The sequence below is a fragment of the Trachemys scripta genome, chromosome 2, assembly GCF_013100865.1.
Source record: "Trachemys scripta elegans isolate TJP31775 chromosome 2, CAS_Tse_1.0, whole genome shotgun sequence".
NCBI lineage: Eukaryota > Metazoa > Chordata > Testudines > Emydidae > Trachemys > Trachemys scripta.
Window position 1 is genome coordinate 53,340,960 of NC_048299.1, and position 24,148 is coordinate 53,365,107.

Below are 24,148 nucleotides of genomic sequence, written 5' to 3' on the forward strand. Positions count from 1 at the left end.
GCCACCCCGAGAGTGTCATGGAGTTGGATCGTCTGTTTAAGCTTCTGACAGAGAACCAGGAGTGGCAGCAGGCCGCTCAGCTCCAGCATCAGCAGCAGCAGCAGCATACGGCTCAGCTCCAGCAGCAGCAGCAGCTCATCCAGCAGCTAGGAGCCCAGCTGCAGCAGCTGGTGACGGCGTTACCATGCCCCTCGGAGGCGCAGCCGGGGGGTATGGCCGGGGCGCCGCGCATCACTACCCCGGTGCGGCTAACCAAGATGGGACCCAACGATGACCCCGAGGCGTTCTTGGTAACATTTGAACGGGTGGCACTGGTCACTGGGTGGGCCCAGGACCAATGGGCCACTCTTTTGGCCCCATACCTAACAGGGACTGGCCAAACGGCATACCGAGGGCTGGCTACGGAAGAGGCAAGGGATTATAGCCAGGTAAAGGCCGCGATCCTGGATGCCTTAGATGTCAGCCCAGATACCTTTTGGCAGCCGTTCCGAAGCCAGACATACCCCACTGGCACCAGACCCCGGCTGGCGGCCCAAGCCCTGAAGGAGGCGTGCAGGCAGTGGCTACAGCCGGAGACGAGGACGGCGGAGGAGGTTACAGAACAAGTCATCCTGGAACAGTTTGTGCACATCCTCCCGGCCCGAGGATGGGCCTGGGTGCTCCACCATCAGCCGGCGATGTTAGCCGCGGCCGTCACACTGATGGAAGACTTCTTCGCGGCCAAAACACTGGTGGGGCCCGCCATCCAAACCCAACCGCCCAGGCCAGAATGCCCTAACACTAAAAGGAAGGGGGATGCCCCGACAGGGCCATGGAGCCTTCCCCACGGGCAAGAGGCTCGCCTGGGACTTCAGCTCAGACGCCCCGAACTTTCCCCTTGGCCCGGATCTGCGCTCCCTGTGCCGAGTGTCTCAAGGATCCATCGGAGTCCCCCCAGGAGTCCGAGGGGAGCCCCCTCCCAGGACGGTCACCCTGAACTCGGGCCCTGCTTTTGTTGTGGGAAATCGGAACACTTGCAGCAGGACTGCACGGAAATGGACTGCAGCTTCGGCCAGGTCTGTGCAGGGGACACAAGGGCCCGGCTACCACAGGCCTCCAAGATCACGGTTCCGGTAGTGGTCGGAGACCATCCCACCCAGGCCCTGATCGATTCCGGCTGCGGCCAGACACTGTTTCAACAGGCTTCGGGACTCCGGGCGGACCCCCACCTGGGAACAATTCACTTGCAGTGCATCCATGGCGATGTCTGGCCCTACCCCAGTGCCTGGGTCCCGTTAACAGTGGCCGGGGTCACCCAACAAATCGTTGTCGGCCTGGCCCCCCGACTTGAATACCCGGTGATCCTGGGGCGGGACTGGCCCGTATTTGAGGCGATCCTCTGCTCAACCCCGGCACTGGAAGGAGAGTGTCATGAGGCCCCACCGGAGGAGGATGACGAGACCCCGGAACCCAAGGTAAGGGCCGAAGAAACAGACAATCCCCTCCCGGGCCCCTCTATCGAACCCCTACTCCACATCGATTTTTGTCAAGACCAGAGAGCCGACCCTACCCTTAGCCGGGCCTATGAACAGCTAGCGGCAGTCGATGGGACCATCATCGACCCCCAGCGCGTAACCCAGGGGCCCCACTTTGAGCTACGCCAGGACCGTCTTTACCGGATCGACCGCGACCCCCGCATGAAGGAACCATGAACACAGCTGCTGGTACCGTGGTGTCACCGACGAGCCATGATGAAACTTGCGCACGACATCCCTGCTGCCGGGCATCTGGGCCATGAGAAGAACCCTCGCCCAGATTTTGAAGCGGTTCTTCAGGTCCTGTGTTCACCAGGAGGTGAGGAAATATTGTAGCTCCTGCCCGGAGTGCCAGTTAGCCGCTCCCCTGCAAGTACCCAGGGCCCCCCTAGTTCCCATGCCTATAATAGAGACGCCATTTGAACGAGTGGCCATGGACCTGGTGGGCCCACTCCTGAAAAGTGCTTCAGGGTTCCAGTATGTCCTGGTCATCGTTGACTACGCCACCCATTTCCCAGAGGCCATCCCATTGCGGAGCACCACCGCCCGGGCCATCGCCGGGGAACTGCTGAAGGTCTTTGCTTGGGTGAGCCTGCCCCGAGAAATCTTAACGGACCAAGGCACCAGTTTCACCTCCCAGTTGTTGCAGCAGGTATGCAAGCTCCTAAGGGTTAAACAATTACGCACCTCCGTCTACCCACCTGCAGATGGACGGGTTGGTAGAACGATTCAACCGGACCCTCAAGGAGATGCTGCGGACGTTCCCCCCAGAGGAGCTACGCCGGTGGGCCCAGCTCCTCCCTCCCTTGCTGCTAGCCATCCGTGAGGTACCCCAGTCGTCAACAAAGTTCTCCCCATTTGAGCTGATGTATTAGATGCCATCCACGGGGCCTGTTGGACTTAATGCGGGAAACTTGGGAGCAATCCTCCTCTCCAACTCAGGGTCTCCTGAAGTATGTCCTCCAGCTGCAGGAGTACTTTACTCAGGCTGGGGCCCTGGCTTGTGAAAACCTAAAGGCCGCACAGGACATACAGGAACAAACTGCTAACCGGGTAGCACAGGCGCGTGCCTTTGAACCTGGGGATCGGGTCCTTCTCCTCCTGCCTTCGAGCGAGTTGAAGCTACTGGCCCATTGGCAGGGACCCTATGAGGTAGCTTGGAAGGTTGGGCCCGTCACATACGAGATCCACCAACCCGACCAGCGCAAGAAGACCCAACGATACCATGTGAATTTGTTGAAACCGTGGCGGGAGCGGGAGGGCCTGCTGATTGACCCTTACCCGCCAGAGCCTGAGTTAGGTCCCCGCGCGCCCCTGACCAAGGATCCGGCTGCTCCCGTGCTCGGCGGCACCCTCACGGAGGAGCAGCGCAAGCAGGCCCAATGTCTCCTGCAGGCTTTCCAGGGAACCTTTACGGCCCTACCCGCATACACGACCCTGGTCTATCACTCTATCCAGACCGAGCCAGGGAAGGTAATCCGGGAAATGACCAGGCCGTTGCCGTACTGAATGTGACAGGAGGTGGAGGAAGAAGTACAGGCCATGCTGGGTTTAGGAGTCATCAAACCATCACAGAGTGAATGGCACAGCCCGGTGGTCTTGGTACCCAAGCCCAACGGCACCTGGCGCTTTTGTATAGACTTCCGGTGGGTTAATGCCATCTCACGGTTCCATACATATCTGATGCCCTGCATAGACGAACTGCTTGGATGCCAAGGGGAGGCCCAGTTCATTACTACCCTCGACCTCAGTAAAGGGTACTGGCAGATCCCGCTCGATGACCCCTCTAAGCAAAAGACGGCATTCGCCACCCGAACGGGACTCTACCATTTACGTGGATGCCTTTTGGTCTCCATGGGGCCCCGGCGACGTTCCAGCGGCTAATGGATCGCCTTTTGCGGCCCCATCAAGACTATGCGGCAGCCTATTTGGATGATGTTGTGATATATAGCTGTCACTGGGAGGACCACCTGGAACGCGTAGCAGCAGTCCTGAGATCCCTGCAGCGGGCGGGACTGACAGCCAACCCGAAAAAGTGCCACATCGGATGGCAGGAGACCACATACCTAGGATACATGATGGGGGAGGACGTGTGAAACCCCTCATCGGGAAAGTGCAAGCCCTGGCAGCCTGTCCAATACCCACCACAAAACGCCAATTCCGACAGTTCCTGGAGCTCACCGGATACTATCGGCGGTTCATCCCCCAGTTTGCCTCCATTGCAGCACCCTTAACAGGACTGTTAACGAAGGACAGTCCCTGGTGGTGCGGTGGTCCCCAGACTGCGAAGATGCCTTCCGGACACTCCAGACATGTCTCTGCCGGGAGCCGGTCCTATACAGCCTGGACTTCAAACTTGGGTTCATCTTCCACACGGATGCCTCGGAGGTGGGGTTACAGGCCGTCCTGTCCCAAGACGTTTATGGAGAGGACCACCTGGTTCTATACCTTAGCCGAAAATTATTCCTCCGTGAAAAGAACTACACCATGGTCGAGAAAGAGGCACTCGCCGTGAAGTGGGCCTGTGATGCCTTACAGTACTACCTCCTTGGGGCTCCATTCACGCTAGTCACGGACCATGCCCCGCTCCGATGGTTGATGAAAATGAAAAATAACAACGACTGATTATTTACGACCGATACTACAAGGTATCTGGCCTTGCAGCCCTACGCTTTCACCATCCAGCATAGGGTTGGTAAGGAGCATGTGAACGCAGACTTCCTGTCCTGCCTCGGAGGGATGGAAGAGCCTGGCCCCAACGAGCGGGAGCCAGACTTGAGGGGTGGGGTATGTAGTGAGGCGGTGTGGCTCCCTGCCGCCCCAGAGGGGGAAGAGCCCATCCGGAGGCCGGAGTGGGCGGAGCTAGGGAGCTCAGAGCCTGCCCCTCAGAGGGTCAGGCGGCGACCTGGAAGTATAAAGGCTCGCCCTCAGAGCTCAGTAAGGCCCGAGCCGCTGGACCTGGCTGGGAAAACTCTGCGGCCCAAGGCAGCCGCTAGGACTGACCAGACCTACCTTGCGCTCGCTACCCGGAGGAGTTGCCGGACTTACCCTGTGCTCTCTACCTGGAGGAGTTGCCGGGCCTGTCGCTCGCCCACTACCCAGAGGAATCTATGGTGCTGGACCCCCCAAGAGGACAACACCCTGACCCAGGTACTACCCGAGGGGGAGTCTGGAAGTAGCCCAGGGGCAGCCGACCCTAGTCTGGCTGCAGCACTGCCAGAGCCCATGTCAGTGTGTTGCGGCCAGGATCCCCACTGACTAAGTAGCGGGTCTTCTGCTGCTGCTAGGGCCCCGGGCTGGGACGCAGTGGAGTGGGTGGGCCTGCGTCCCTCCTGCCACCCAACTGATGGGTGACAGTCTCCCCCTCTCCCAGGCCTTTGGAGGCTTGGAGCCTACTGTTGTTGCTCAGCTCTGAGCTCTGACTCTGCACTGCCCTGCCCTAACCTAGGGCCTGGGCTTGCCACTAACTGTACTATTGTTGCTCAGTCTTGCCTGAGGACCTGAGCTCTGACTCTGCACTGCCCCGCCCTGACCTAGGGCCTGGGCTTGCTATTAATTGTACTGTTGTTGCTCAGCCCTGACTGCAGGCCTGAGCCCCAACTCATTGTTGCCCCGTCCTGACCCAGGGCCTGGGCTTATGGTGTTTAGTTCAGTTACCGCAAGGGCTGCCGAGGGAGACCCCCGCGCACAGACTAATTCCCCCGAACAACAACTGTATGTAGTGAGCCAGTGTGGCTCCCCGCCACTCTGGAGAGGTCGAGCCCCGGTTAACCCTTGTACAGCATAACAAAAGATTCTAAGTGTCAATGGTCTCGCTAGAATTTTATCGAAGAAATGAAACCTTCACAATCACCCAGCTTCTAAAAATCTGAGTAATATGCTGAAAGGAATTGCTTGCCATTTTAAAATAAAACAAATTGTGCTTGTATTCATTCACAAAGCTCATTCTAAGATGCTCATTCATAGTAACAAACACACATTCTCATTAAGGTTTTATTATTACTCTTGTCCTTTATATTTATAACTGTAATGTAGACAAGTCAGTTATTAGGATGAGGTTCTAGCCACAGCCAGGCCAAATCATGTTTTAGGTAATTCTAATGTGATTTGGGTTTGTACAGCCTCTTGAAAAGATTTCAGTTATTCAAACAATTTGTATACCAAAAAAAAGTCACAGTAACTTCCAATTCTATAAATATCTAGCAACACTGAAAAAATCAGAGTAATTTCAGATTCAAGTTTTCAGAGTAGCTGAAAGAAAGGAACATAATATGTGCAATTTTGTTTCTAGTTCATCACATCTGCTCACTGGCATTGAACATAAGGATGTTTCTAATTTATGGATAAATCCTTGGCACTGGTACTGCAGAGATGGGAATTTCTACTTGTATTATGCTTCAGTCTTCACGGCTGAAGATGTTAGGGAGATTCCCAAACCTGAGCCGGCTTTTGTAGGTGACAAATCTGAGGAATTGTCACAGTTTGGTGTCACTAGAGGTGGTTTTGGAATTAATTGATAAATTTAACAGTAACAAGTCACTGGGACCAGATGGCATTCACCCAAGAGTTCTGGAAGAATTCAAATGTGAAATTGCAGAACTACTAACTATGGTTTGTAACCTGTCCTTTAAATGGGCTTCTTTACCCAATGACTGGAAGATAGCTAATGTAACACAATATTTAAAAAGGGCTCTAGAGGTGATCCCAGCAATTACAGACCGGTAAGTCTAACGTCAGTACTGGGCAAATTAGTTGAACCAATAGTAAAGAATAAAATTGTCAGACACACAGAAGAAACATGGTTTCTGTAAAGGGAAATCGTGTCTTACTAATCTATTAGTTCTTTGAAGGGGTCAACAAACATGTGGACAAGGGGGATCCAGTGGACACAGTGTACTTAGATTTCTAGAAAGCCTTTGAAAAGGTCCCTCACCAAAGGCTCTTACATAAATTAAATTGTCATGGGATAAGAGGGAAGATCCTTTCATGGATTGAGAACTGGTTAAAAGACAGAGAACAAAGGGTAGGAATACATTTTCAAAATGGAGAGAGATAACTAGTGGTGTTCCCCAAGGGTCAGTCCTAGGAGCAATCCTATTCAACTTAGTCATAAATGATCTGGAGAAAGGGGTGAAAAGTGAGGTGGCAAAGTTTGCAGAGGATACTAAACTGCTCAAGATAGTTAAGACCAAAGCAGACTGTGAAGAACTTCAAAAAGATCTCACAAAACTAAGTGATTGGGAACAAAACGGCAAATGAAATTTAATGTGGATAAATGTGAAGTAATGCACATTGGAAAAAATAACCCCAACTATACATACAATATGATGGGAGCTAATTTAGCTACAGCTAATCAGGAAAGAAATCTTGGAGTCATCATGGATAGTTCTCTGAAGACATCTATGCAGTGTGCAGCGGCAGTCAAAAAGCAAACAGGATGTTGGGAATCATTAAAAAGGGGATAGAGAATAAGACAGAGAATATCTTACTGCCCTTATATAAATCCATGGTATGCCCACATCTTGAATACTGCGTACAGATGTGGTCTCCTCATCTCAAAAAAATATATACTGGCATTAGAAGAAGGACAACTAAAATGATTAGGGGTTTGGAACGGGTCCAATATGAGGAAAGATTAAAGAGGCTAGGACTTTTCAGCTTGGAAAAGAGGAGACTAAGGGGGGATATGATAGAGGTATGTAAAATCATGAGTGATGTGGAGAAAGTGGATAAGGAAAAGTTATTTACTTGTTCCTATAGTATAAGAACTAGGGGCCACCAAATGAAATTAATGGGCAGCAGGTTTAAAACAAATAAAAGGAAGTTCTTCTTCACACAGCGCACAGTCAACTTGTGGAACTCCTTGCCTGAGGAGGTTGTGAAGGCTAGGACTATAACAGGGTTTAAAAGAGAACTGGACAAATTCATGGAGGTTAATTCCATTAATGGCTATTAGCCAGGATGGGTAAGGAACGGTGTCCCTAGCCTCTGTTTGTCAGAGGGTGGTGATGGGCGGCAGGAGAGAGATGACTTGATCATTACCTGTTAGGTTCACTCCCTCTGGGGCACCTGGCATTGGCCACTGTTGGTAGACAGGATACTGGGCTGGATGGACCATTGGTCTGACCCAGTATGTCCATTCTTATGTTCTTACATTCTAACACAAAATAAGACACAGAGTAAGGGCTAGTCTACACCAGCAACGCTAAAGCGTTGCCTTTATTGGCTCTTTACAGCACTGAAACTTGCTGCGCTCAAAGGGGTATTTTTTCACACCCCTGAGTGAGAAAGTTGCAGCGTTGTAAAGTGCCAGTGTAGACAAGCCCTCACTGCCTTCCTGAGAGAGGAATTTTGAGCCTTCTACAACAGCCCAACTCCTCACCAGAGTTCATGACTCTACCCCCCAGAACCTTTGAGAATGATGTAAAAGAGGTAATACACATCCAATCTGTTAACCAGGAATATTAATACATTCCTACCTATCTCACAAGAATGCTGTGAGGCTAAATTCAGCAATGTTTGTAAAGCACTTTTATAGAAATTTCAAAAGTGCAAAAGCATTGTTTATCATCATATCATACATTAACTAACTGCTGCCATAGAGCAGTGAGGCTAACCAAGATAAGGCTTCATTACTGTGTGTTTCCATGCAAACTGTTCTTGCTGCAGCTATACAGACAGAGAAACAGAGCAATAAATAAAGAGCAGACATTTTTGCTAGTGCAACAGGAGAAAGACAGCATTTACTCATTTATCATTACAGAAAGCTTTGGTGCCTCAAAAGACCATCAGCTGTGATAAAGACAGACCCTTTCACTTCTCTAGGTCACTAGTCCTACTTGACATTTGTTTAAACCAGAGGGGTTTCTTCTCAGTCTAATTCTTCTAAATTACCAAACCACCACTACCTTGTTGGAAGTTTCAGCAGAAAGGTAAAGCATGAAATGGCATGCAGCACATCTAGCTATCTCAAGCATGTCTCCAGGTCAGGAGAGAGGCTAGTATAGTAAAGCTGGCCCTGCAACTAACTGTGCCATTTCACAACCCCAAGCCTTTCACATCTGTCTTGAGAAGTACATTTACTTAAAATAAGGTTTGGAATCCTGTGACTTGAGGATTTGTTCAATGGACAGGTATTATTGGGCAATTCATTTTTAGGTAAATATACAGAGATGAAATATCCTGAATTGAAATAAACAACACAGCTTAAACATAGGTTTAAACGGGATCAAGGAAATCAAGGCTTTACACACACTCCCACTTTGGTTTCATATACCAATCTTTCCCACACACTTTTGCAGAAATATGCATTCAAAGATACAGACAGACAGAAAAGGAAGAGAGAAGAGCAATGTGGCTGTGATACCATCAACTGGGTAATTAGCTGAAATTCCAAAATACAAACTCTCCAGTATAGTTTTCTGATATTGCCTGTTTGAAAGAATGTTGTAGGCATGATATCCCAGCTGGATAACATTTACAGACTTGTATAATGTAATGGACTCATTTTTAAAAACCCTACACAAGCAAAAAACAAAAACCCAAAATTGTGAAAAGAATAACTCTCAAATCCAGAATAATTCAGATTTTTTGCTCAAGTACATTAATAATTCAAGCTCTACAAGTGTTAGGCACCGTTTACATAGGTTTTCAACAGCATACTTGGAAAAGTATGTCAAATGAACTGTTTCTGTGCATAGTAAGTTAGATGCCCCTGCCCCACCTCTTCCCTCGAGGACCTGCCCCATTGCTCTCCCCCTCCCACTTCCTCATTGCTCTATCCTCTCCACCCTTCCTCCCCACCAAGCTGAGCTCCCTCTCCCTCTCTCTCTCCCAGCAGGGTCTGGCATGGGTTGATGACCTCGAGCCTTCCGCAATTATAGTAACCAGACTTTTGGTGGTCTGGTCAGTACATCTGACCAGAGACTATATCAGTCCCCCTTCAACTGGACTTTCCAATCAAAAACTGGACCCTTGCAACCCTATTTGTGGGCAGGACCTTTGCGAGATAGCGTGTCAATGGCTCCCTTCCAGTGTTGCCTACTTAGCGACTTTGTCACTAGCTTTAGTGACTTTTTGGTTTCCCTAGCAAGAAAATAAGTGTCAAAGTGACCAGTGACAAATCTAGTGACTTTCACTGCCAATTTCAGAGAAAGAAGTCACCAATATCTATAGTCATCAAATCATTCAGCAGCAGCTCAATAGCGTTAATAAAATCCATTCCATGCTTTTCTTTCTGTTGCACATCAAGTCAATGTCATTACCTCTCAATTGAGCATGTCCTCAAAAGGAATCACATTCCAGGGCTTCTCGGGCTGAGATCACTATTATCTGCAGGCGAGGGAAAGAAGTTTGTGGGGGCTAATTAAATACTTTGGTAAAGCCAGGCGCACTTTGGAGAGAGCAGCACATTAGCCAGGGTACGTTTTTACCCAAATATGTTCTTTCTCGCCGCTCCATAGTAGGTAGCACACCCTGTGATGCAGGGAAAGATAGCTAATGAAGTGGGCAGGGCAGAGGAGGCAGGTTAGCCAGCGAGGAGAGGAATAGAAGGAAATCTCGGACATATTTTGTATTAAATTTTCATTTATAAATTGTTTATAAAATGTTAATAAATGATGAATAGATATTATAAGCATGTGACAGACCCAAGTAGTATCTCTTATAGATAGTTATAAGCACATCAGAAGAAGTTATTATAGATCGGGGTAGGCAATAATTTTCGCAGGGGAGCCACTCCACTCACACTGCCATATTAGGAAAAAGTAGTGAATAGTGATATCTTTGTCTGTGACAACAAACTCAGCATCTTAGGTGAGTCAACCACTCTCAGAGCAGAGACTTTAACACTGTTAATGACACAATATAGGGAGCCACAGTCCTTCTTAAGCAACAGGCATATAGTAGGAAGAACAGTAACAAGCTACAAACAAAACAAGCTGGACTCTATCTTTTTATGTAATCACTCCCTTTCTGGAAGTCTCAGCACAGTGAAATATATTGGACAAACATAACTGCAAGTACATAGCATTACAGTTCTACCCTCTGTGTTGGAATGCTGACAGTTTTCAGATTAACATTTTTAAATAAAAAACATATTTTATCTGTATGCACGTGTGGGAGAGTAATATTTTGGCCTGTTAATATTGAACATGATCCTTTATAAGTTAAACTATTTCAAGTACGTTTACTTTGAAATTCATATTTGTCTATGCAGGGAGATTAAATCTTATTTCTGAAAAGGTAAAGAATTGCTAAAATGCACATATATTTCCCTTTATCATTGGGGATCAGTTCCCATTGCAATCAGAAGTTGTTCCCACTGTGCCCAGAAGAAGGAGAGCAGAATATTACCCAGATGCTTTACACCTCACCATGTTTTCTATTGTTCTTTGGCTATGATCACACCTTTCTCAATCTGCATTATCTCAAATATCACTCCTAAACTCAACTGCATTATACTGGTGTTCATTCATGAGGTCAATTTCATGTTATCATACTGTATAAAAAACGGACAATGTTTAAAATCTGGAGCTACTGCTATATACAAGAAAGTTGACATGTTTTTGGATTTCGAGAGAAATGCAATTCTCTCCTGAGGAGAAAATATTCTTTTTTCTGACCACATTTCCAATCACAAAAGTCACACACCACTTTACATTGCTGTTTATCAAATTAACAGTCTCACAAATCGCAATGAATCCTTTAAATTTACTGTTCTTCCAATAGTCCATTAACTTTTATATCAGGACTTGCCTCACAAGCCATTCACATTATGCTGACTTCAGAGAAGCCACAGATAAGAGGCAGCACATAAAGGCAAGAAAGGGTCAGATAAATAAGAGCCATAGGATTTGACTATAAATTCCAAAGCAATAGAGGTGGCAAACACATTCTGGTAAGTGTTGCACTTTTTTATCAAAAACTTGCAGTCCCCACAGATGGGGAGGGATAGCTCAGTGGTTTGAGCATTGGCCTGCTAAACCCAGGGTTGGAGGCTCAATCCTTGAGGGGGCCACTTAGGGATCTGGGGCAAAATCAGTACTTGGTCCTGCTAGTGAAGGCAGGGGACTGGACTTGATGACCTTTCAAGGTCTCTTCCAGTTCTAGGAGATAGGCTATCTCCATTTAAAAAAAAATGCGAAAAAGAAAATATCCTTTAATGAACTTAGTACTAGACTTGGTATCCTCTGTTGACTATTTATTAGGGGCTGTTATTGTGGAATATTATTTATACAATAAGAGAAAGACGAACCCCAAAAGGGCACTGGTCCAGCTTTCACTGTTATCCATTCAGAATCCCCAATTCTCTCCCTGGGACAGATTGTGGCATACCACCTCCTTCAATTCACACATGGGTCACTCTTCTTTTTCAAAGAAGGCTGCAACAGCACTGTCCCTTCGCCCACCCCAGTCAAGTCCTCTCCACGTGACTAACATCCTTGCTGGGGGAGTGGGTGAAAATTGTGGGCTAAACAGACAAGCCAGGGCCATCCCAGTCAAGTCCTCTCCATGTGACTAACATCCTTGCTGGGGGAGTGGGTGAAAATTGTGGGCTAAACAGACAAGCCAGGGCCACAGGGAATGCACATCATTCTTTCTCCAGCCCTGTAGAACTAAGCCAGAAAAGTTAATACTGCAGCAGGTTGTACTACCCCTTCCATGTAACAACCATACCTCTTAGGATCCATGGTGTGCTCCATGGCCAGTATAAAGTCTCTGTTAGCATGATGTTCTATGGAGACATGCTGCCAGAGAGCTTTATCCCTCAGAGAGCAGAAGCAGCAGGCTCTCTGAAAACCAAAGTTTTTGTGGTGTCTCTGGCCCTCCCACAGATCCTTGAGGAAAGCTCCAGGTATGGGGCAGACCTGATGGCCTTTTCTGAAGAGGTAGGAGAAGGGCAAACCTCCACCCCCTTATGACCAGACAGTTTTGGGGAATCCCTGCATAGGTTTCCTCACATAACACTCCTTCCGACCCCTTTTCATACAGAACGGACAATCTGGCCCTGGGTTCTTTACCTGGAAAAGCAAAATCAAAAGCAGAAAGCTACCAAAGGTCAATTTACAATTTAAGTTTGAAAGAAACTTTAAGGTTAACCCTGTTCCAGGCTTTGAGATCAGAAACTGCTCTAAATGTCAGAATCATCCAGCATATTAGTAAATCAGATCTATATTTGAACTACCTTAAAGTGTATAATTTGGTGGGGATTGTACCTGGATTAAAAATATCTAGTAATACAATCCCATACCTATCCTTCCCTGAAAACTGAAGCAGAAAACCTAGCAAACCTGGTTTCTAGGCCATAATCAGTGAGGTTATTGCACAAACAAAACAGGTCAAATTGATTCATAAATCCATTAAAAACCAAAAGAAGAAAAAAAAATCCACAGTTAGGAAATTATTCCCATTGACTTCAGTGGGCTTTGAATCAGGCACCAGAAGAGGTCAATTAAGTAGTAAAAAAGATTATTTTCAAGCTCCTGAGCAAGTATGCAAACAATGAAACACATACACATAAGCACACTTAGAGTAACAGCATCCTTTGAAAAGTAAGATCACATCCAAGAAATACATCCTGTCCTTGCAGTACACTTGTAAATTCAGTTTGTGATAATGGCTATTACACATACATAGGAAAGAGGAAAACAGCTTCTCAAACACTAAGTCAAAGCTTGATTTTCTTTCAAAGGCTGGATTGTTTTTTTTACAAGAGAAATATCTGAATTTCTAATTGTTTGGATTCTTTGCCCAAATAGTCTGAATCCTAATAGAATGAATTTAAATCATAATTCTAGGTGCAACTGTCTTATCTTAAACATCAATAATGAAACAACTATGGCAAGTCATAATCCTTTAGTGCCATCATTCATATCTTTTAAAATTCATACACTTTGCCTTTACTTGGATATACAGTTCCGACAACTGTTATCGCCATTTTAGGGCCCATTCCTGAATTCCACGGGGGTCTCTGGCTACAGTTCTGTTACAAGCAATAAGAGCTTTTGAACTCACGAGTACACTACAGTGCCCAAATATATCAAGGTGGTGAGTGTTTTTCCAGAGGGGTTTCTTCTTTATTTTTAAAAAGTGCCTCTTTCATTAGCCAGTTCTGAAGTAACACATTGTTTAGCAATCTTGCCATTATGATATTGAGTTTTTTCAACACTCTTTGACAGAAGACCAGAGTGTTGTTTAATCCACTGTCTATATGTAAAGTGGGTTTCTATAAGAATGTGGTGTCAGTTATGTGATTCGTAGCACAGAGGTGATATTGAGCAAGTTTACAGTACCTTCAAGGACAATGAACTTACTTATATAGCACGGTTCTATGACACCAACATGCTTTGGACTAGACCAGTGTTTTGCAACAGAACAACTTTCTGAACTATATTTATGGACTATTATGTACGAACTGGATTTTTACATTTTAATTACAAGTGTGATCCATTTTGTGGCTACATCTACATAGCCCTGCAGTTTGGATTATGGGGGTCTGAATTGCAGTGTGCTGTGGTGTAACTCGCCCATGCACATGTTGCTGGTGCGAACTAAAAAGGTACCTAGTTCACATTAATGTAGTCTTCTTTCAAGCCGGACTACATTCATGTGAATTATGTACCTTTTAGTTTGTGCCCACAGTGTCCACAAGGGAGAGTTACAGTGTAACACATAGTCCGCTCTGCAATCCCCCTAGTCTGAACTGTGGGGCTGTATAGATAAATCCTAAAAATGTGGAATCACAAGCAGGTATTAACACAAAACCTTTCTCCCTCTCTGCATAAACAGAAGCTGGATGACCTTCGGAGCTACGCTCAAAAAGAAATTAACGAAATTTGTTTAGAGATTTAAGGGCTGATCCTTTCCTCTTTTCTGTTAATGGGCGTTTTGCTACCAACTTCAATGAGAGCAAATTCAGATCCATTCATATGATTTTTCTAGTAATACTTTTCACTAAATAGAAATTTTATTTAAAAAGAAATGGGAGTGTCCTTTGAGTTTTTCCAGTCTTCAGCACTATGAGCTAATGCTCCAGGTACTGTTGATGTTGATGTTTTTTGTAACACATATTCCCAGTTTCCCACATACCAAACTCAGCTACTCACAAAGAAGCAAATTCTTTCTTCCCCTAGCATTGTTCCAACTTCCATCCACTTCCTCACTTACTTCTCTCCCCAATGAACTCCTGAGTTCCTCCCCATATCACTGTTGTCTGTCTGATTATCTTCTTCCCTTCCTAATTAAGCACCCACCCAGCATTGTTCTAATCCAGATTGGACCCCATTCCCCCACTCTATTAGCATGTTCCCCATCCTGATTGGAGACCATTCTTCACTCTCACTCAGTTCAGCCACCCAAACTAATTTCCTACCTGCTTTCATATTTTCCACTGATCTATTTGCACCAGCGTGCTTTCCCTGCATTCTAGAAAACTAACACCAGATGCATCAATGCTTTTATGCACTGAGGGGACTGTGCCTTACAGAGCACAGTTCAAAGTTCTTTAGACAATAGACTGCTTCTCCTTTGACTTCAGTGGGATTTGGATCAGACCATATGTTAGGATTTCTATAAAACATTTTCAAATGTAGAAACAGAAAAGGTCAGGAAAAATATACTGTGGTTATTGGAGAGTCATATAAGTAGATAGCTGTATAGATAGATATGTCCATATGTACTACATTTCCATAAAATATATGCATAGAAACACCTTTCTATCCAATTTTCCTAAGTATTTATATGGTCCCTATCATGAGATAAAAAATAGCTTTATCCTTTTTAAACCTTACCTTCTCTTTTATAAGAGAGCGGGAATCTCGGATTAAGTATAAATTTAAAAAAAAAATAGAAATAGGCAAGGGTTAAATTAAAATAACTATACATTTAAGAGTTTACTATAAACAAAACATTTTTAAAAATTGGGCATAAAATATTTTAACCTTTGCCCTTTCCTAAAAACTAAAAACAAACTGAACATGTTTTTTAAAAGATTAAACTAACAAGCTGTATGCCTACCAGTACTTTGTTTACATGTTGCTTCTCATTCCCCCACCCTTTTTGTGAGTGTGTATGTGTCTTTTTAAATTTTAAGCAAAGGCTCTGATTTACTGTACAGTGATTAACACAAGGAATCTGGCTCTGATCTGGGAATTACTGTAATAACAAATTATAATGAAGTATGCTGATATACTTTTATAATCAACCCATTATACCACTCTATTCAGAATATTAAAGTAATCCGGAAGCACAAATTAGAGCAATACATGTAGGATTCATGTCCCACCTACATTTCCTCCCAAATTTTTCCTTCTATGAGCATAGGAGCAATATTTTTAAAATTCTAGGTCTTACATTTTATTACATTCACATCTATATTATAAAAAACAAACTATAAAATCAGTTTTCCCCACTCAAAGTTCAAGTGAATCTTAGTGGACCCTTGAGAATACATAAATGGAATATGTATACATGCAAATAAAATGAAAAATCTGTTCAAGTCCTACCATGGGCCATGCGATGGAACCAGTAGTATCCAAAGTCTACTCCTAGGAATGTCAAATACCATGTCCATGGTGAGTCCCACAGCAGTTCAAAGAGTCTGTAGTTATCCCACACATAGATGTAGGTAGTTAACTCGAGGCTTCTGGACACAACACTGAAATATACAACAAAACAGTTTTCTCAAAAACCTTTTGAATTAGGGTAATAGATTTGTTGTATTGCATATCTGTACATTTCAGTCTGCAGCTTTTTTTTCTAACATATAAAGCCACTCGGCCAATCTTGCAGCCCTATTCTGTCAATATTACCATTGACTCCAATGCCACTATTGTCTAAGGATTGTGAGCCAAGACTGAAAAAATAGCAGTCCCATCCTGTTTAACCTTTTTTCTATTGCAACCTGAGGTCTTCTTGTGTTTTTTATTTCTTGGAAGATCTCCAGTCCCTTCTTGGCTTCAAATTATCTAAAGCCTTTTAGACAGTTTCTTTGACCTCATTTATTCTACAAGAGATGTCAAGGTATTCATGTGCCTGGGAGAAACTCATTTTTAATCTAGAAGTTAGAAATACTTTTAGGATGCTACTAATTATTATTATTATTTGAATAATACCATGGCAAATCTGAACACACTGAATATTTTCATGATACATAGCCAGATGAAGGACTGAGGATGAATAAGAAAGAATGTGTGTGGCAAGAAGAGAGTAGGAGGGGAAATGCTAGAAAAACTGATGGAAGGAGAAGTACTGCAGGACTGAAGGTTAGGGATAGAGAGAAAGGAGGGGGAAGTGCAAAGGAGAAAGTGAGGGAAAAGGAAAAATGTGACAAAAGTTGGCTGAAGAGTTCTTTTGTGTTGCTGGACAATGGCTAATTAAACTCCCAGACATTCCTGGCCTAACCCTCACTCAGTACTGAGTACAAAAGAGTTGGTGTGGTTGAAGAAAGCATAGTTTTGGGCTCAGGGGTTTCTAGGCCATGGTTCGGGTATTGGGAGTCAGACACAAGGTTACAGGAAAAGAAACTAGTGGCTAATAGGGCCGAAGACTGTGTGTTGTAGCTGAAACTGCCTTTGCCTCTGTGAAACTTTGCTGCTGTCTTTCCCATTTTTGTTCAAAGCAATCAGGACTTGTGAATATATTGTTACACCTTTGCTGAGTGGTACCAGACCTTTGGACCTTATAGGTCAGTTTCTTAGCTGGAGAAGAAAGCAGTGATGCAAAACCAGGGTATTTTTGGTGTAATTAATGTACAAAATGTACACAATTTTTGTTTCCTTGAACAGAGGTGGGGGTCACCAACTGCACATAGGCAACTCCCTCTTGCAGAAACCTCAGTAAAAGCACTATTACTCTGTCACGAAGCAACAGCTGTCTTGGACCTAGCTCTTGCCTGGAATCTCCCCTGCCTAACACTTAATTCCTTTTTCCTCCCTCAGTTCCCAGGCTTTATACCGGGGAAAACCTTTAGTGCCATGGCCAACAGTGGCATAGAAGTAAGGGTAGCAGTACTGCAACTCCCCACAATAACCTAACGACCCGCCCACAACTCCTTTATGGGTCAGGACCCCTACAATTACAACACCATGTTCAGATTCGAATAGCTGAAATCATGAAATTTACTATTTTTAAAATCCTATGACTGTGAAATTGATCAAAATGGACCATGAATTTGGTAGGGCCCTAATTATAATTATCAGCTGCCAAAACACACCTGCCCTTCACCTCTATCCCTGCAACAATTGGCCTGTTTTCTCACTTCAAAAAGTCTGCTCACCCTCACTTTGGCAGCTGGTAGATTGAGAATTTCACTAGAAGCAGCAATGGCAGGTGTACCTGCCACTTTCAAAAACATTTTAGCTGTGCCCAGAAGTAGCAACAGATGCACCTGGAACATGTTTAACTTTCATAAGAGCCAAGTAACAAATATTTCTAAAGATGATTTTATGTCGCAACCAGATTTTTGCAATTCACTTCATGAGGCATATGCAAGGTTTAGTATAAATTTTAATCACCTCCACAACAGGTCAGAAGGGAACTGATGCTATTCAAACACACACACAAAAGGTATTTCTTAACATCTTTTAAATGACCAGGAAATTTAAAACACCTCTTGCAACATACAGTATCGGTTATTACATACTGTTTTCTCACTTGATTCTTTGCCTTTTATTAACATATAATGCTTCTGCAGTACATCCAAAGATATGTGAACTGATACATTTCCTCCATTTTTGATCAACTTTCAGCATTTCCCCTTGAGTCCTTTTGTTCCATGGGCTGAGGCCAAGGTGTAAAAACTCAAGCTAACCTTGCAACACATTTTTTTAATATACAACTCTCAGCACAAGTCAGAATCTGCTTATTTTTCCTTTATGCTCAAACCACAAATCTATAGCACATGACACTAGTTGATTACCATAATTAATGAAGAGTAATCCATCATATCAGTATGTAATTCAGAAGAATCAGAAATTGCTTAAATATTTTTGATTTGTTCTTTTACAGTGTGATAAATAGAAAAGTCCAGACCTAGCATTCAGTTACAATTTCCAAGGTCGCTCAGAGTTTTTAAGATTTAATTCTTTTTTTCTGAACCCTAAGTTCACTTTTTAAAATCACTGAAGACAGTTTAGTTCCCAAAGTTATATTACAGTTTTTAATCATAAATACAGTTGAAACTGAAGGCCAGCCATTTTGGGTCATCTAGTCTAGCCTTCTGCATCAGGCAGCATGAAACCCTAAGAGAGAGAGAGATAAGGTCTTTCCTAACCTGTATATTCCATAGACTTATCTATTCTCATTTTGAGCACCTCTGCTTAATTTACCATTACAGACAAACTGTTATCCAATTACCCGAATCATGAGAGAGGTTTTGTTGTTGTTGTTTAATTTGAAATTCTATTTGTCCTTTACTTTAAGCTACTGCTACTTGTTTTAAAAATTTTATTAAGATGATGTTAAAGAAAAAAATAGTGAACAGAGTTTGAGCATAGAAGTTTCTGGTTATCAGGGAATAACATACAGAATATCGAGGGTGCAAAGTTTGGTTTAAGATAAGGTGGCATGAGGAATACATAATCTGCAATATCCCCGATTGGGGGTAAAAGGTTGATGGGTCAAAGTGCAGACATTGAGATATGAGGGTATGAAGTTCATAAAGTGGCTATGTTCGGGTGTGGATAATAATGAGTGGATATGATGATGAGGATGGATTGACCCTCATTTGGTGAGATTTAATGTTCAGGGAGTTTATGGTTCCAGTTCATATGATCCAACGGAGAAGGTCACTTGGTCTCTTTCTCATAGTGGGAGAACGATGTCACTCTGGCTCACACCTCCTGGTACTGTCGGTGGCCGGTGATGTGCTCGATGTAGATGTCCCTGGACCATCGGATGGCATCTGAGACCATGAGGCGCCGCATGAGACGTGCGTAGCGTTGACCGATCCTGCAGGTCCGCAGCACACGCTCGTTGCAGAGGTCCCAGGCACCCAGGACTCCGACAATCAGGGCGTCCATCAGCACCTCATAGCCCTTCGCTCTCAGGTTGTCAGCCAGGGGGGCATACTTTTCCAGCTTACGAGCTCGGGCTTCGCGAAATGCCGGGGTCCTGTTCTCAAAGGAGACCGTGATGTCGATGAGAATGATCTTTTTCTGGGCCTCGTCGGTGACGACCACATCAGGTCATAGCTGGCTGTCAGTACCGGGGATGGTGCAGTTCACGGAGATCTCCCCTAGGCGTGGCGCAATGGCTTTCACCAGGCGGTTCTGGATGGCGTTGTGGCGCAGCTGCCAGGCTCTGGAGTGGGGTTTGCAGCTGCACAGGACGTGGGGCAGAGTCTCGTTGGGGTAGCCGCACTTCCTGCAACGCTTGTCTCGGTTCCCGTGGCGGACGGCTCCGTTGAACGGGACGTGTCCAATCTAAACCATTGTGTCCACATTGGGCCAGATAACAAAAGCAACATGGGAGAAAATTCTGGGGAATGAAGTCACAATGCAGATATGCAGATCCCCTCATAAAGATATCCCTGCATTATTCATGGGAAAGACAGTCAGTTGGTTCTTTTCAAGAAGGTCAAGCAAGCACCATAGGACCAGGAGAGGGGCCTCTACCTCCCTCCCCTTAGCATGGGCCCTGTGGAACAACCTGTGTGGGGCCTGAAGCAGCAGGGTGTGTGTGGAGAGTAGAAGGAGGATACCATCTGAGCCGATATCCCTTTCCTAGTGCAGATCTCAAGGGGACAATCTAGGAAAATCCAGAGGGACAGCTACCATCTTGGTTGGTGGTAGGTATTAAACGTGGGACTTTCAGAGACTTTATAGCTTGAACTAAAAAGCGAGGCTCTCAAGCTAAGAGTTGCAATAGATCCATAGCCTCTCAGGATTGGGCCCAGAAGGTGACACATAACACACACTGACTATAAGCTCCATTAGCATTATAAATAAATTTATAGTGAATATCTTGTTTCTCAAGGCTAACTAAAATCAATTTCCTTAACTTTACTTAAATTACTATGCATTCACCAGTTCCCCTTTTCCATTTTCTGAACTTTTTCTAACTATTTGGTCCAGTTTTTTTAAGTCAGTGGTTCTCAAACGTCATTGCACCACGACCCCCTTTTGACAACAACAATTACTACATGATCCCGGGGGGCGAAACCCAAGCCCTGCTGTCCTAGATGGGGGGGCCGAAGCCGAAGCCCTGCTATCCCGGGCTGAAGCCTGAGCCTCGCCACGCAGGGCTGAAGCCCTTGGACTTTGGCCCCGGGACGGTGGGGCTCAGGCTTCAGCCCCAGGCTCCAGCAAGTCTAATGCCAGCCCGGGCAACCCCATTAAAAGGGGGGTCCCAACCCCCAGTTTGAGAACCACCAGAAATGAAGGTAAAAAAGCTGTGTTCGTTATTTCAGGGAAGGACTTATCAGTATTGTGTAACTAATACGTTCATCTCTTATCTTGCAAGTTATTTGTGGGGCTTTTTTAGGATTCCTGTGCTTCTGTTATGAAGATCAACCATGCAACTCAATTACAGGAAGAAACAAAGCCTCGGCATTGCAGAATTTCAAAATGCAGGACAAAGACAATTTCTTTTAAATAAACTACAATTACTCAGACACGTATTATACAGCAGGATGCATAAATAATTAAAAGCTCACTAAGCCTTTGTTTTGGAGTGGAAAGGTTAGGGCTTTACATTTCAAAAGACACTATGGAGCTTTCTTTTCCAGATGAAAAACTGGCTCCAGTTCAAATTGGAATAAACATTTTAATAATATGACTTCACTAAAAGGGAGGGAGAGGGAGAAGCCTTGTGAAAACTTCCATTTGCAAAACAAAGTGAACCCGCCTGCAACTGAAATCCCCTTTTATTTCCTGTACAGGTGCCAGGGCTTGAACAGACACCCAATTTATTACCCTGTCAACTGACTTATTAGGGTTGACACAAATCGAGCTGAAATATGCCTGACATACTACAGTCAAGGCTTTTTTCACACTTTAGCACAAAGCCAAACTTTTCACAAGGTGGAGGGAAGGGGAGAGGGAGTTATGGGAGTTCTATTCCCTGTTTTCTATCAGCAAGATGAATATGATTCTCTCCCATTCTTAATATGCGAAAACCAGTCATGAAATAACCCAAGGCTAAAAACAATTCACCAAAACGATACAGCTGGGAAATCACCATCAGACTCTGGAAAGCCCTTGATTACAGGAAATAGCACCCTACATTTTCAAAAAAATATTCCCACTAGATCCTGAATCTGAACCAAAACCTCTTCTCCAATAGGATTTTATTCTCTGGAATTTTAGCCTAAATAATCCAAATTCCCAATTCTCCTCAAAGGAAAAAAAAATGTTATTATAAAGCAAAACAAAGTAAAATATGTGGCAGGTCTGAGTACTCATACAGATCTTCTATTTTATATTTGTCTTCCAGCACTGACCTCCATTCTACCACACCTATTCCTGTCAGACTTCACTCTCTCAAACTGTTAATTTAATATATTAATATTAATTTATTTTAGAAAAAGAGGGAATAAAAAACAATAGTATATAAACTTCGGGGGAATAAGAAATAAAAGGTTTTCATGATCTCTTATTATTATAAAATTCATTCTTTCCACGCACCTCTGTCATCTCTTGCTATCCCATGTACAACTTAATGCTTAACTCTTAAAAACCTTACTCATGCAAATCATCTTTATCCTCACAAATAGTCCCACTGACTTCAGTGTTGTTATTCATGTGAGCAAAGCTTACTGACATAAGTCTACACACAGTCTTTGTACTGGTATTACTATGTGTCACCCTTTACCAATTCAGTTAAGCTAGTACAGCCATACTGTAGATACAATTATATCAGTATATATATATATAAATATATATATATATATATATATATATATATATATGCTTATACAAGTTTAGCTTATTCCCCTTTCTGTACAGAGTAAGCTCTACCAGTATAAGCTTATTTTTACCAATATTTCTGTGCCCACAATAGGATCATGTATATACTACAGAATTAAGTCAACTTAAGTTACGTAGACGATCATAAGTGTCTTTATTAACATCAGTTGTGCATGTCCACGCAACACTCCTTGTGTTGGCAGATCGTGTCCACAGCTGTTGCTCTCGCATTGACAGAGAAAGCGTTGCATCGTGTGTAGCTATCCCACTGTGCAACTCACCATCCTCTGTCAACCTCTGCCGCTGGGAGCTCTGGGAACAGATTACCATCCCATGATGCAGTTCTTTCTGTCTCATCATTCCCTGGGCTTCCTACTTCATTTCGTGCTCTTGTGAACTGTGCACCCACCATCTCTGCCTGACAGCATGGATCCTGAGCTGCTCACCAGTCTGGTGATGAGTGTTATGAACACAACATGGCTGGTCCTGCAGTATTCCATGAGCTGTGAAACAGAGAGTGAATCGGCGATGCCTGCCATGCTGTCTGCCATGTAAACAAATAATTCAAAATTACTGCTGGCGTTCACAGAGCAGCTGCACACGGTGGACTGTCGGTACTGGGCTTGGGAAATGAACACTGAGTAGTGGGATCACATCATGATGCACATATGGGATGACGAGTAGTGGCTGCAGAACTTTTGGATGCACAAATCCACCTTCCTGAAACTGTGTGCGGAGCTCACCCCTGCCCTATGGCGCAAGGACACCACAACGAAAGCTGCCCTCACAGTAGAAAAGTGAGTAGCAACTGCTGTGTGAAGCTAGCAACTCCAGACTGCTACCGGTCAGTCACAAATCAGTTTGGAGTTGGGAAGGTCGCCGTGGGGGTTGTGGTGATGCAACTATGCAGGGCCATTAATCGCCTTCTGCTACAAAGGACCGTGACTCTGGGTAATGTGCAGGACATAATTGTTGGCTTTGAAGCAATAGGATTCCCTAACTGAGGGGAAGCGACAAATGGAACACATATCCCCAATTTTGGCCTCTGACCATCTTTTGATGAAGTACATCAACTGAAAGAGTTATTTCTTTATGGTCTTGAAGGCACATGGTCTTTCACTGACATCAGCATCAGGTGGTTAGGGAATGATGCACGATGCACGCACGTTTCAGAACACTGGTCTATATAGAAGGCTGTACACTGGAATTTTCTTTCCTGACCAGAAGATTCCAGTGGGGGATATGGAAATGCTCATAGTAATCCTGGGAGACCCTGCCTACTTATGACTCCTGTGTCTCATGAAGCCTTACACTGGGAACCTTGACAACAGCAAGGAGCGCTTCAACAACAGGCTCAGCAGGTGCTGAATGAGCACTGAATTGGTCGATTAAAAGGTGACTGGCCCTGGTTTTTTTGTCCGGTTGGACCTCGATAAGGAAAATATGCCAATGGTCGTTGTGACCTGCTGTGCTCTGCATAATATTTGCGAAGCAAAGGGGGAAAATGTTTCCCCAGGGATAGACCACTGAGGCTGATCGGGTGGCTGCTGATTTTGAGCAGCCAGATACAAGGGCAATTAGAGGGGCGCAGTGGAAGACTATTCGAATCAGAGAGGTTTTGAAGGAGTATTTTGACAATGAATCTCAGTAACATGTCTTTATGTGATACATTCAGCCAGGAAACCTTTACTTGCCATCTTGAATTATCCCATAGTGCTTGCTTTCTGA

General features: G+C 44.6%; 1 protein-coding gene across 2 annotated transcripts in view; it reads right to left on the reverse strand.

The window, feature by feature from the left end:
- AGMO (alkylglycerol monooxygenase) overlaps nucleotides 1-24,148 on the reverse strand; it is a 267,470-nt gene that overhangs the window by 228,571 nt on the left and 14,751 nt on the right. For both annotated transcript variants that reach the window (XM_034760550.1, XM_034760551.1), the window contains exon 3: nucleotides 16,019-16,170. In XM_034760550.1, coding sequence (XP_034616441.1) covers nucleotides 16,019-16,170 — 152 coding nt within the window. The remainder of the gene's footprint in view (nucleotides 1-16,018; nucleotides 16,171-24,148) is intronic.